Source organism: Eriocheir sinensis, chromosome 50 (genome assembly GCF_024679095.1).
Source record: "Eriocheir sinensis breed Jianghai 21 chromosome 50, ASM2467909v1, whole genome shotgun sequence".
Taxonomy (NCBI): domain Eukaryota; kingdom Metazoa; phylum Arthropoda; class Malacostraca; order Decapoda; family Varunidae; genus Eriocheir; species Eriocheir sinensis.
In genome coordinates, this window is record NC_066558.1 from 781,266 (window position 1) to 795,326 (window position 14,061).

A 14,061-nucleotide genomic window follows, 5' to 3' on the forward strand; every position below is an offset into this window, starting at 1 on the left:
CACCCTAGACCCTCCTTTCTTCATCGAGCGCCTCCATTCCCACCCCCATAGTCTAAGTTTTGATCCTCACACCATTTCTAAGTGCTGCTCGTCCCTCTCAGAATGCCACCGTGTCCTTGAGTGCCGCATTGAGCCGTGCTGCTTGTCGCTGGATGTCAGGGTCTGGGTGGGTCTGTGCCAGGGACTCGGAGCGTGCCACCAGCCTGTCCCGCACACCAATGCCGAACATCCTGGCGTACCTGAGGGGAGGGACGGCGGGTGAGTGTGTGTGTTATTGCGGAGAGATTGCCACGCACCGCTGTGACCATCAAGACCAAGACTGACCAGATGAATGGAGTTACTCTCTCAGATTATTATAAGACAAAACATGACAGAAAAGAATGCAGTTGTTGTCCATGTGATTATTAAGCCTCTCGCCCACCAAAAGCTTCAATAGTTTCCTGTGGCTATTCGCAGCCTCCCTGCTCTGGATGCTTCCTGGCAGTCTTTCTGTGCACCAAAATATTGTGTTTCTCAGTCTGTCTTCACCCCAAAGATTGCACTGCACTCACCCTTATCAATAATATAACAATAATACATTGGTACTTCACTATTAGTTGCAGCTTTACATGACATGATAAATAATTTCTTATGCTCAACCTGAGAATGACGCCACTGGCAGGAATATGAGTGGTTCAGAATGTTCATTTTGTTCCCATGGTGCACTTGGGCCATGAACACATACACACGCCACAGGTGTGTGAGAGGGTTATGACGGAACACATGACAAAGTTAAGAGAAGTTGCTCCTTGTGTGATTATAGAGACAGGAGACACTTGAGACAATGTAAGAAGCAAGACTCAATGGAGAGGGCACATAGGGCAACAAACTGCTTGTCTGGCCGGCTGAAACTGACCAACCAAACCAATGCAAACCAGGTGCAGGTGCCAGCCACTCACCTGTCCAGGGGCATGCGAGTGGGTGAGCCGCCAGCGTGTCTGCAACATACAGTCATGCATCAGCCAGTCACAAAGCCCGGGTGGTGACAGGGAAGGCAGGTAGTGATGGTGGTGATGGTGGTGGTGATCACAAGTATACAAAGGCAAGTCTCATTAACAGGGCGACAAGAGACAGACAAAAGGCAATGACTTGTGTGTGTGTGTGTGTGTGTGTGTGTGTGTGTGTGTGTGTGTGTGTGTGTGTGTGTGTGTGTGTGTATGACCTGCTGGGTTTTCATGCAGTTAGTTTAATTTTGTACATAATGGAATCTTAACTCTGACATAATAATAATAATAATAATAATAATAATAATAGTAATAACAACAATAATAAATTTAGTTACTATTAACAGTACAATATATTCCTTAGTCCTGATGATGGTTAACCTTTCTTACATTAACTAAAGGGAATCTAATCTCACAAAATGACTGATTAGCTTAGAAAAAAATAAAAAATAAAAGTGTGTTGATACTGGTGAAAATTATGTGTGTGTGTAGAAGACGCACACACACACACACGCACACGGTAGCAAATACACACACACTAGCATGTATACTGTGCTGTGCGCACATACATGAAGCGCTACACTACACAGGGCACTACAGCATCGTGTGTGTGTGTGTGTGTGTGTGTGTGTGTGTACAGTATGTAAGTTTATCCATTAAAATTCACTTATATTTTTTTTTCTAGAGTAGAACTTGAATTTATTTATAATTTATTTAGATTTAGATTTATTAAAATACAACTTGAATATTTAGTTAATTTTTTCAGTCTGGAATTTCATAAATACTTTTTTTTCTGCAGCCTCTCACAATTATTTAATACAACTACAAATTCTTCTACTTCTTCTTCGTATTATTATCAATGTCATCAATTGTTATTTACTTTTGCAGGATGTGATCGGAAGTGTCGCTGTCCTCCGCAGAAGTCCCTGGCCATTGTAAAATCAGATGGCACCAAAAGTAATTACATTGTACAGTTAAGATAAGGCTTGTTCTATGGATGTCTCACAGATCTTAGGGCCAGTTTCACAGTTCCCCATGATGGGTTAGTAAGCTCCCAAACCAATACCAGAGCCTTCGAAATTTCCTTGTATAGTGTCTGGTGTTTATATTTCAGTTCACAAATTTGATGAAACTATACAGGAAAAGTCTTGTGTATTTAGTGTGGGATTGAAGACCTCACCATTTTGGATTGTATGGGATTCTATAGTTTGGTTCGGGCTGTTACGAAGACACTGTGTTGGACTGTGAAATCGGCTCTTAGTCAGGCTTTTGTAAATACAGAATGTTCACTCTCATTACTGTAACTTATTATTTATTTATTTATTATTTTTCATTCCTTTCTAGCGATTAATCAGATTCCTTTTATGTTACTCAAGTCCATGTTTGTTTAGTGATGTGAGGTGCTGTACAAAACACTAGTTAACATACTGCATCAGATTGTTGTATCATTATAAACTGTTGTATGGATGTATCAGAGATCATAGTCAGACTTTTGTAAATACAGTTAACATTAATACTGCATCAGATTGTTGTATCATTATAAACTGTTCTATGGATGTATTAGACCAGAGTCAGACTTTTGTAAATACAGTTAACATTAATACTGCATCAGATTGTTGTATCATTATAAACTGTTGTATGGATGTATCAGAGATCATAGACTTTTGTAAATACAGTTAACATTAATACTGCATCAGATTGTTGTATCATTATAAACTGTTCTATGGATGTATCAGAGATCATAGTCAGACTTTTGTAAATACAGTTAACATTAATACTGCATCAGATTGTTGTATCATTATAAATTGTTCTATGGATGTATCAGAGATCATAGACTTTTGTAAATACAGTTAACATTAATACTGCATCAGATTGTTGTATCATTATAAATTGTTCTATGGATGTATCAGTGACCTTACAATGAACTTTAAAAAAATATAAAATGTTCACTATTAATGCATTTTCTTCTTACTCCTTTGAGGCGATCGATCAAACTCTTTTTAAACAGCGGAGAAGGTGATATTTATGTTACTTGAGTTAAGGTTTGTTTTGTGACTTAAACAGTGGAGAAGGTGATATTTATGTTACTTGAGTTAAGGTTTGTTTTGTGACTTAAACAGCGGAGAAGGTGATATTTATGTTACTTGAGTTAAGGTTTGTTTTGTGACTTAAACAGTGGAGAAGGTGATATTTATGTTACTTGAGTTAAGGTTTGTTTTGTGACTTAAACAGTGGAGAAGGTGATATTTATGTTACTTGAGTTAAGGTTTGTTTTGTGACTTGTGGTGCCGTACAAAACACTACACATGGCCGGATATGAAGCTAAAGTGAAGCGATGGACACTAACTATGAGGCTCAGAGCTATATATGAAGATACTAACTTATACACACTAAAGGCTAACAGGGTAAAGGCTACACTATATATGCTGGAAATAACGCTGCATACTAACTAGATTCATATATGTACAGTAAAGTTACTAGTAGAAGCATAACCGGTCCTTTGTATATATATTCAAGAGGTAAAGTAATGCAGAAAATATAGATAAATTGAATTATACGAAGAAAGTGACTTTTTTAAGGGAAACTAATCTGGAAATGGTAAATAACATGACATAATAACTAGATATAGGAAGTATAACCAATCCTTAAGATATATTCAAAAGGTAAACTAATGCAGGAAATATAGATAAATTGAATTATACGAAGAAAGTGACTTTTTTAAGGGAAACTAAGCTGGAAATGGTAAATAATATGACATAACTAGATATAGGAAGCATTACGAATCCTTTATATATATTCAAGAGGTAAACTAATGCAGAAAATATAGATAAATTGAATTATATGAAGAAAGAGTGACTTTTTTAAGGGAAACTAATCTGAAAATGGTAAATAACATGACATAATAACTAGATATAGGAAGCATAACCAGTCCTTTATATATATTCAAGAGGTAAAGTAATGCAGAAAATATAGATAAATTGAATTATATGAAGAAAGAGTGACTTTTTTAAGGGAAACTAAGCTGAAAATCGTAAATAACATTGCATACTAAATTTATATATATGGAATAGTTTATAATCCATGAATTCCCTTTCCCTCCCTCCCCTCTCCCCCCTTAACTCACATGGTATCAGGGGCCGCAGCCTTGTTCTCTGGGGGCAGGTCGGTGCTTGGGTTGAGGTCATCTTGGGTCACGGCGTGGGTCAGTGTTGCCAGAAGCGTCAGCACCCGAAGCAGCACCGCCTCGTCCGTGCTGCTGTCCACTAGGGTGCTGAGGTGACTAGGGCCCTGCGGTAGAGTTAGTCAGCACTCAGCAGGAAGATATGATAATGGATGCTTGGATTTTGGGGAGAGAGGAGGGGAAGAGACAAGAAATAAAGAGAAAAGAGAAGAAAAGTTGTATATATCATTAGTCAGCACTCTGGATCAGCACTCAGCGGGAATATTTAATAAAGATAAGATATATGAGTGAGATATGATAATGGATGCTTGGATTTTGGGGAGAGAGGAGGAGAAGAGATCAGAAATAAAGAGAAAAGGGAAGAAAAGTTGTATATATCATTAATCAGCACTCTGGATCAGCACTCGGCAGGAATATTTAATAAAGATAAGATATATGAGTGAGATATGATAATGGATGCTTGGATTTTGGAGAGAGGAGGAGGAGGAGAAGAGATCAGAAATAAAGAGAAAAGAGAAGAAAAGTTGTATATATCATTAGTCACAACCATATTTGGAATTCAGTATGGAGACTTTATGTTGGTTGTAGGAGGAGGAGGAGGAGGAGGAGGAGTAGGAGGAGGAGGAGAAGGAGGAGGAAAAGGAGGAGGAGGAGGAGAAGAAGGAGAAAGAGGAGGAGAAGGAGAAAGAGGAGGAGAAGGAGAAGAAGGAGGAGGAGAATGAGAAGAAGGAGGAGGAGGAGAAGGAGAAGAAGAAGGAGAAGGAGGAAGAGGAGAAGAAGAAGGATCAGGAGCCAGCACCCACCTCGGCAGCCAGCAGGGAGGGGATCATGTCTCTGTTGCAGGAGAGGTTGACCAGCAGCCTCAGACTCTGCAGCTGTATGTGTGTGTTGGGGCTGTCCACAAAATGGTACAATCTATGGGGGAAAAGGAGATGAGACGAGGCCTTGGTGAGGGAAAGAATGGGAGCTGCTGGGTTAAGGACACAAGAGACTATTTTATTGTTTATCATTATCCTCATCAGTAGTAGAAGTAGTAGTAGTAGTAGTATGCTCACTTGTGCAGTAGGGGGCAGTAAGTCTGGTGCCACTCGCTGATGGTGGCGATGTTGGTCAGCACCACGAGAGCCGCCAGCCGCAGCCCGTCATCGCCCCAGCTGTTCTTCACAAAGTCCATCAGGAGCGGAAGGCAGCCCTGGGTGGAGAGATGGAGAGTGGGTTGAGGTGAGACAATGGGACAGGTACATAACACTGCTAAGCTCATATCAACCATAATAATCAAACCAGACCCAAACCCAACCCAGCCCTCACTCACCTTGGCCTGTCTGATGTTTTCCTCGGACAAGACCACATTCCCGAGTGTCTGCACGGCGGGTAACCTCAGGTCCTTGTCCTCCAGCAGCGTGGTGAGGCGGTGAATGCAGCCAACCTCACGCAGAAAGTCCTGGGGAGGGGGAAGGAGTGTGTTAGAGCATTGGGAGACTGTGTGTGTGTGTGTGTGTGTGTGTGTGTGTGTGTGTGTGTGTGTGTGTGTGTCTCCCAGTGAGTGTCATCCTGAGGTTTTGAAAATATTGATTCTGTTAAAACTTGCAAATGAATGAAAACGGAAATGTAACAGATTTTATGTCCGGTCTGTAAAGGTTTAATAATAGTCTTTTTTTTTCTTGTCTCCTTCCTTCCTCCCTTTCTTCCTTCCTTCTTCTTGTTCAAAATTCAAATCATCTTTCTAATTCTCTCTCTCTCTTTTCTTTTCTTCCTCCTCAATTATCTTTTTTTTTTTCCTTGTTCCCCTTCTTCCTTCCTCCTTTTCCTTCCTTCTTCTTCTTCTTCAAAATTCAAATCATCTTTCTAATTCTTTCACCTTCTCTCTCTCTCTCTCTTTTTTTCCTTGTTCCCCTTCCTCCTTTTCCTTCCTTCTTGTTCAAAATTCAAATCATCTTTCTAATTCTTTCACCTTCTCTCTCTCTCTCTCTCTCTCTCTTTTCTTCCTCCTCAATTATCTCTTTTTTTTTCCTTGTTCCCTTTCTTCCTTCCTCCTTTTCCTTCCTTCTTCTTCTTCTTCAAAATTCAAATCATCTTTCTAATTCTTTCACCTTCTCTCTCTCTCTCTTTCTTTTCTTCCTCCTCAATTATCTTTTTTTTCCCTGTTCTTCAAAATTCCCTGAAAATAAACCACAACAAAAAAGTACCATTATCTTAAAACAAACACACTAAAGCCTCTTATAGATTAATGATGTTACGTTCTAATAATTGCATCCTGTTTGACCCCCCCACTCCCCCCCCCCACGCACCAGGTTCACACTGAAGGCGGCACAGTTGGCAATGGTGGCGAGGGCGCGCTCCACGAGGCCTTTGTCGTCCGCGTACAGCAGCGCCACGAGACTCTTGGCCTCGTAGGGGGTCAGGATGCTGGGGGGGGTAATTAATCCTTATTTTCATTGTTATTATTATTGCCACCATTGTATTTTAAGACATTTTCATTATATTCCATCTTGTGTGTGTGTGTGTGTGTGTGTGTGTGTGCGTACCGGCCCCGGGAGGTGAGGCGTTCAAGGGATGTGGTCAGCTCTTCCTCGGAGGCTGTGTAGAGCGCCTTCGCCTCCTCCTCAAGCCGCCGCTGGTGTCCGTCGGGGTCATTGGCGGCTTCAAGCTTTTTCCTGCGCAGACTTTTTCTCACCCACTTAGGTCTGGAGGGAGAGAGAGAGAGAGATGGAGAGAAGTGGAGAGAAGGAGGCTTAGGTCTGGAGGGAGAGAGAGAGAGATGGAGAGAAGTGGAGAGAAGGAGGAGAGCTATAGAGAGAAACAGAGAGGAGGAGGAGGAGGAAAAGAGCAAAAGAAAATGAACGAGGAGAAAGATTGAGAGAAGTGGAGAGGAGGAGGAAAGACATGAAGGAGAGAGAAGAGTGGAGAGAAAAAATAAAGAGAAGAGAAGGAGGAGGAGGAAACAAAAGGAAAAATGGGAAGGAAAGAGACAAAGAGAGAAGGAATAATGGATGGAGAGAGAGAGAGAGAGAGAGAGAGAGAGAGAGAGAGAGAGAGAGAGAGAGAGAGCGAGCAAGGAGGAGAAAAAAGGAGATAGGGAGGAGTGGATAGGAAGAAAGGGAAGGAGAGAAAGAGAGAGAGGAGGATGAAAGACATAGGAGGGAGATAGGGAGGAAAGAAAGAGAGGAGTGGATAGGAAGGAATCTAATCTCATACCTGCAGGGAGATCCGTCAGGTGGGATGTGTGTGAGGTTCTCTGTTGACCTTGACGTGATCAGGTGTTTGACGTCGACGGGTGACAGGAGCCGCGGGGAGTTCCAGGGAGAGCACTGCGGAGGAAGGGAGATTAAGGGAGATGATGCGGGAGGAGGGAAGGGAGGGAAATTTTGGTGAAGAAGGAAAGGGAGTTGGGAATTGGGAGGGAGAACAGTGCAGAGGAAGGGAGATTAAGGTAAGGTAGGTTAGGTCAGGGTAAGGAGATGTGTGGGGAGACTAGTGAAGGAGGAGGAAGGAGGGAGAAGGAGGAGGAGGAGGAAGGAAATAGGAAAAGTAAGTACTGGTATGAAGAGGTTGAGAAATTTTAGTAAAGGAAGAACAGAAGGAGGAGGAGGAGGAGGAGCAGGAGGAGGTGGAGAAGGAAGGGAACAGGAAAAGCATGTACTGGTATGAAGAGGTTGAGAGGTTTTAGTAAAGGAAGACCAGGAGGAGGAGGAGGAGGAAGGAGAAGAAGGAAGGAAGGAAGGAAGGAAACAGGAAAGAAAGTAGGAAGAGGTTGAGAAATTTTAGTAAAGGAGGAACAGAAGGAGGAGGAGAATGGCGCACACACACACACACACACCTGCAGGCTCTTGGGGTCATGTATGGCAGAGTTCCGGGAAAGCGCATGTCCGGCGTGTCCATTGCCCGTTTGTATCGCGATGAAGGTGTCGGCGAACTGGCGTGCCTTGAGGTTCAACTCCCTGATGCGCTCCTGCAGAGAAAGGGTGTGGGTGGTGATGATGGTGATGGTGATGATGGGTTAGTTAGTGGTGGTGGTGGTGGTGGTAGAGGTGGTTATTGGTGGTTGCAGGTGAAGGGTGGTGTTTGGTGGTGGTGACATGTGACGGTGAGGTGGTGAATTTTTTTTATAGCGAAGGAAATAGCTAAATGGGGGAAAGAAAAGGAGAAAAAAAAGAAAAGACAAAAAGCCTGGTGGTGAGAATGGTGATGAAGGTGGTGATGGTGACGGGTTATGGTGAGGTGGTGAATTTTTTTATAGCGAAGAGAGCGGGAAAAGGGAAAAAAAGTGAGGAGAAAATAAGTCAGGGGGTGGTGTGGTGGTGTGTGGTGATTGGTAGTGGTGATGGGGGTATGGTGGTGTTGGGGTAGTGTCTGATGGTGGTGTGTGGTGATCAGTGAAGGGCTGGTGGTGATGGGGGGAGTTCTGTGGTGGTGCGTGGTGATGGGTCATGTCTGGTGATTGGTGGTGAAGGGCTGGTGATGATGGGTAGTGGTGGTGGGGGTATGGTGTTGGGGTAGTGCCTGACGGTGGTGTGTGGTGATCAGTGAAGGGCTGGTGGTGATGGGGGGAGTTCTGTGGTGATTGGTGGTGATGGAGTTGACTGCTGGTGATGGGGGGGAGTTCTGTGGTAGTGAGCTTAGAAGGCGTAATAAGTATATAAACCAAATCATTCAAGTTACTATACATTGAAATTACAACACACACAAATACAAGTAACATACAAGCGATAGAATTAACAAGATGAACAATTAGAATACAAAAACACATTCAATAGACTATGTACCTAATCATTCAAGTTACTATACATGCAAATTACAACACACAAATAAATATAAGTTAACATACAACTGAAGAATTAAAACCAAACACACATGCAATAGATTATGTAAACTCGACATAGCTAACAGGGAACAGTAAGTCAAATAGCTATACATATACACAAGCAGGAAGAATGACATGCCCATAGCCGTAAACAGTAACAAACACATATATACAGGACTTTGAAGAATATGAATCCAAACACACATGCAATAGATTATGTAAACTCGACATAGCTAACAGGGAACAGTGAGTCAAATAGCTATACATATACACAAGCAGGAAGAAGGACATGCACATAACCGTAAACAGTAACAAACACATATATACAGGACTTTGAAGAATATGAATCCAAACACACATGCAATAGATTATGTAAACTCGACATAGCTAACAGGGAACAGTAAGTCAAATAGCTATGCATATACACAAGCAGGAAGAATGACATGCCCATAGCCGTAAACAGTAACAAACACATATATACAGGACTTTGAAGAATATGAATCCAAACACACATGCAATAGATTATGTAAACTCGACATAGCTAACAGGCAACAGTAAGTCAAATAAGGAAGAATGATATGCCCTTAACCAACAGTAACAAAAGCATTTATATACAAGACTGTGAAGGATATGAATCAGACATGTGCAAAAGAAAGGAATAAAAAACACATATACAATAGTTAATACTCATACATTAGCTAAAAAAAGGAACAGATTAGATCACACTGGAGGCAAATAATGGAAACAATAGTGAATAGGCAAAGAAATATATGGAATGAAGATAGTTAGCAAGGAGACCGATGAAAAATAAAAATAAAAAGTTAAGTTGAAGGGCACAGAGATACAAAACAATAAAGATGGATAATTTAGACAGCCTGAAGGAAGAACTTAAGATTAATTAGGAAAGTGACAATGTTAAAAAAAAATGAACAAATGCTGGAAAATTAAGAAAATGAAGAGAAAGTTATGTTGAAAGGCACAGAGATACAAAACAATAAAGATGGATAAAAAAGACAAACTGAAGGAAGATCGTAAGATTAATTAAGAGTGACAATGTTAAAAAAATGAACAAATGCTGGAAAATTAAGAAAATGAAGAGAAAGTTCAGTTGAAAGGCACAGAGATACAAAACAATAAAGATGGATATTTTAGACAGACTGAAGGAAGAACAGAAGATTAATAAATAAAGTGACAATGTTAACCTGGTAGCAGCGACGGGCCAAATTTGTGGCTTTACTGTGTAGCAGCGACGGGACAAATTTGTGGCTTTACTGTGTAGCAGCGACGGGACAAATTTGTGGCTTTACCGTGTAGCAGTGACGGGCCAAATTTGTGGCTTTACCGTGTAGCAGTGACGGGCCAAATTTGTGGCTTTACCGTGTAGCAGTGACGGGCCAAATTTGTGGCTTTACCGTGTAGCAGTGACGGGCCAAATTTGTGGCTTTACTGTGTAGCAGCAACGGGCCAAATTTGTGGCTTTACCGTGTAGCAGTGACGGGCCAAATTTGTGGCTTTACTGTGTAGCAGTGACGGGCCAAATTTGTGGCTTTACCGTAGCAGCGACGGGACAAATTTGTGGCTTTACTGTAGTGACGGGACAAATTTGTGGCTTTACTGTGTAGCAGTGACGGGCCAAATTTGTGGCTTTACCGTGTAGCAGTGACGGGCCAAATTTGTGGCTTTACTGTGTAGCAGTGACGGGCCAAATTTGTGGCTTTACTGTGTAGCAGTGACGGGACAAATTTGTGGCTTTACTGTGTAGCAGTGACGGGACAAATTTGTGGCTTTACTGTGTAGCAGTGACGGGACAAATTTGTGGCTTTACTGTGTAGCAGTGACGGGCCAAATTTGTGGCTTTACCGTGTAACAGTGACGGGCCAAATTTGTGGCTTTACCATGTAGCAGTGACGGGCCAAATTTGTGGCTTTACTGTGTAGCAGTGACGGGCCAAATTTGTGGCTTTACTGTGTAGCAGTGACGGGCCAAATTTGTGGCTTTACCGTGTAGCAGCGACGGGCCAAATTTGTGCCATGATTGAAACCCCCAAAATAGATGACACAAACTGATCACAAATGCTTTGATATATATTATGAAATGGTTTGTGCGAGTGAGGATTTTTTCTCATTTTTCTCGCTTAGAGGGACCATTAAGAAACATGATCCCCGCTGCTACCGGGTTAAAAACAGAACAAATGCTGGAAAATCAAGCACAATGCAACACCCACAACACAACACATCAAGGCCGAGCGAGCAAAGAAACACCCACAACACAACATCAAGACCGAGGGAGCATAACCAACACCCACAACACAACATCAAGGCCGAGCGAGCAAAGAAACACCCACAACACAACATCAAGGCCGAGGGAGCAAAACAACACCCACAACACAACATCAAGACCGAGGGAGCATAACCAACACCCACAACACAACACATCAAGGCCGAGCGAGCAAAACAACACCCACAACACAACATCAAGACCGAGGGAGAATAACCAACACCCACAACACAACACATCAAGGCCGAGCGAGCAAAGAAACACCCACAACACAACATCAAGACCGAGGGAGAATAACCAACACCCACAACACAACACATCAAGACCGAGGGAGAATAACCAACACCCACAACACAACATCAAGACCGAGGGAGAATAACCAACACCCACAACACAACATCAAGACCGAGGGAGAATAACCAACACCCACAACACAACATCAAGACCGAGGGAGAATAACCAACACCCACAACACAACATCAAGACCGAGGGAGAATAACCAACACCCACAACACAACACATCAAGGCCGAGCGAGCAAAGAAACACCCACAACACAACATCAAGACCGAGGGAGAATAACCAACACCCACAACCTGTTATTCGAGTGCTCGGTGCTGCTAGACCCCATAGTTACCAAATGCCGCACCTGCACACTCTTGGGGCGGAGGATCAGCTTGCCCCGCACCCCACTCACGTCCAGGTTACCCAGCAGGGCATCCGTCTGGGTGGTTTGGGACAGCCGCCGGAACACCACACGCGACACCTCGGACTCATCATCATCTGGGGGAGGAGGCGGATGAGGAGGAGGTGGATGACAACAAAGAGGAGGAGGTGAATGACAAGGAGGTGGATGACAAGAACGAGGGAGGAGGAGGAGGATGACAGGGAGGAGGATGACTAGGAGGAGGAGGTGGATGACAAGAAAGAGGGAGGAGGAGGTGGATGACAAGGAGGAGGACGTGGATGATAAGGAGGAGGAGGAGGACGTGGATGATAAGGAGGAGGTGGATGACAAGGAGGAGGACGTGGATGACAAGGAGGAGGAGGAGGAGGTGGATGACAAGGAGGAGGAGGAGGACGTGGATGATAAGGAGGAGGTGGATGACAAGGAGGAGGAGGAGGAGGATACATAGGACAGAAAAGATGAAGGAGGTGGATGACTAGGAGGAGATGGATGAGTTAGATGAGGGGGTGGTCAGGTGGATGATGTGGGAACAGATTTGATTGACTGTTTATTTAACTGTATACTACAAGTTGTACATAACTGTATTTCCCAGCGCATAAGAAACATGGCTTACCTAGTGATTGCTTACCTAGATGAAGCTATACAGGTAAACAGGTGAAGCTATACAGGTAAACAGGTGAAGCTATACAGGTAAACAGGTGAGACTATACAGGTAAACAGGTGAGAATATACAGGTAAACAGATGAGGCTATACAGGTAAACAGGTCAAGCTAACAGGTACCGTAAACAGGTCAAGCTATATAGGTGCCGTAAACAGGTCAAGCTAACAGGTACCGTAAACAGGTCAAGCTAACAGGTTCCGTAAACAGGTCAAGCTAACAGGTGCCGTAAACAGGTCAAGCTAACAGGTGCCGTAAACAGGTCAAGCTAACAGGTGCCGTAAACAGGTCAAGCTAACAGGTACCGTAAACAGGTCAAGCTAACAGGTGCCGTAAACAGGTCAAGCTAACAGGTACCGTAAACAGGTCAAGCTAACAGGTACCGTAAACAGGTCAAGCTAACAGGTGCCGTAAACAGGTCAAGCTAACAGGTGCCGTAAACAGGTCAAGCTAACAGATACCGTAAACAAGTCAAGCTAACAGGTGCCGTAGACAGGTCAAGCTAACAGGTACCGTAAACAAGTCAAGCTAACAGGTGCCGTAGACAGGTCAAGCTAACAGGTAAACAGGTGAAGGAAGCCTCGCCCTCCCTCCCTCACGCCTCCCCCACACACTCACACAGGTCATGCCTCCGTGCCAGCTTTCTGCAGAAGGCGGTCTTGGCGTAGGAGTATCCGACATATGCAAAGCCCGCGAACACCGCCGAGCATAGCGCCACTTTATTCAGCGTCCTGTCCTGCAGCGACCCGCCCGCCGCAGACGACATCTTGACACTGACTCCCAGCGTTGAGAGATTGTCGTACTCGGCCTCCATGTTTGACGATTTCAGTGATTTCCGACCCCAAAACTGCCTCCCCGACCCCAATAACTGCCTCCATATATAGTTATTGTTAAAATGGTTAATTATTGGTGACTTTTGGCAATAGCTGTGGCTCAGAAACAGGTAAATAAGCGGATCTGAGTACGATAACCTGGCATCCGTGGTCCCAACGTTGTCGTACTCAGCCACCAGTTTGCCGATTTCCGACCCCAAAACTGCCTCCCCGACCCCAATAACTGCCTTCATATATGATTATCGTTAAAATGGTGAATTATTGGTGACTTTTGGCAATAGCTATGGCTCAGAAACAGGTAAATACGAGACTCCTAGTACGATAATCTGGCAACGGTGACACCAGACTCGGCTTCTCATTCAGCTTATCTTGTGGCTCCCACGTACAAATGTCGATGCTGCCTAACTCCTCCTAATAATACCACCTCGGCCTCCTGGCTCCAAATCTTGTCTTTATCTGCTGACATTTCTAGTTTTATTATCGGCGCCGACACGTACTCAGCCGCCGGAATTTCTATATAAGGGTTTTCTGGGCAGCCAAGTTATATATGCTTAGAAGTGTGATAGGCCTATAAGTCTGTCTGCAAGGTTTTCTGCGGCCTGTTCCTTGAGTATTGCCGGAATTTCTATATAACAGCTAGG

The 14,061-nt window shown here is 43.4% G+C and overlaps 1 protein-coding gene and 1 long non-coding RNA gene across 4 annotated transcripts; one reads left to right on the plus strand and one right to left on the minus strand.

The window, feature by feature from the left end:
* Positions 1 to 83: 83 nt before the first annotated feature.
* Positions 84 to 13,356, minus strand: LOC126982097 (uncharacterized). Of its 3 annotated transcripts, none has more exons than XM_050833829.1 (12): positions 13,206 to 13,356; positions 11,890 to 12,023; positions 7,982 to 8,113; positions 7,360 to 7,472; positions 6,690 to 6,848; positions 6,453 to 6,570; positions 5,477 to 5,605; positions 5,220 to 5,356; positions 4,968 to 5,079; positions 4,108 to 4,271; positions 939 to 977; positions 84 to 239 (listed from the first exon to the last, which is right to left on the minus strand). In XM_050833829.1, the coding sequence occupies exons 1-12, from the start codon at positions 13,351 to 13,353 to the stop codon at positions 98 to 100; spliced, it is 1,527 nt and encodes a 508-aa protein (XP_050689786.1). In that variant the 5' UTR covers positions 13,354 to 13,356; the 3' UTR covers positions 84 to 97. The 3 variants fall into 3 exon arrangements, with proteins under 3 accessions (XP_050689786.1, XP_050689785.1, XP_050689787.1); XM_050833828.1 differs by having other exon boundaries at positions 11,878 to 12,023; XM_050833830.1 differs by lacking the exon at positions 939 to 977 and having other exon boundaries at positions 11,878 to 12,023.
* LOC126982103 (uncharacterized) lies at positions 120 to 4,085 on the plus strand. The gene is made up of 3 exons (XR_007734548.1): positions 120 to 258; positions 1,872 to 2,999; positions 3,224 to 4,085. It is a non-coding gene; the product is annotated as an uncharacterized LOC126982103 (long non-coding RNA).
* Positions 13,357 to 14,061: the final 705 nt, after the last annotated feature.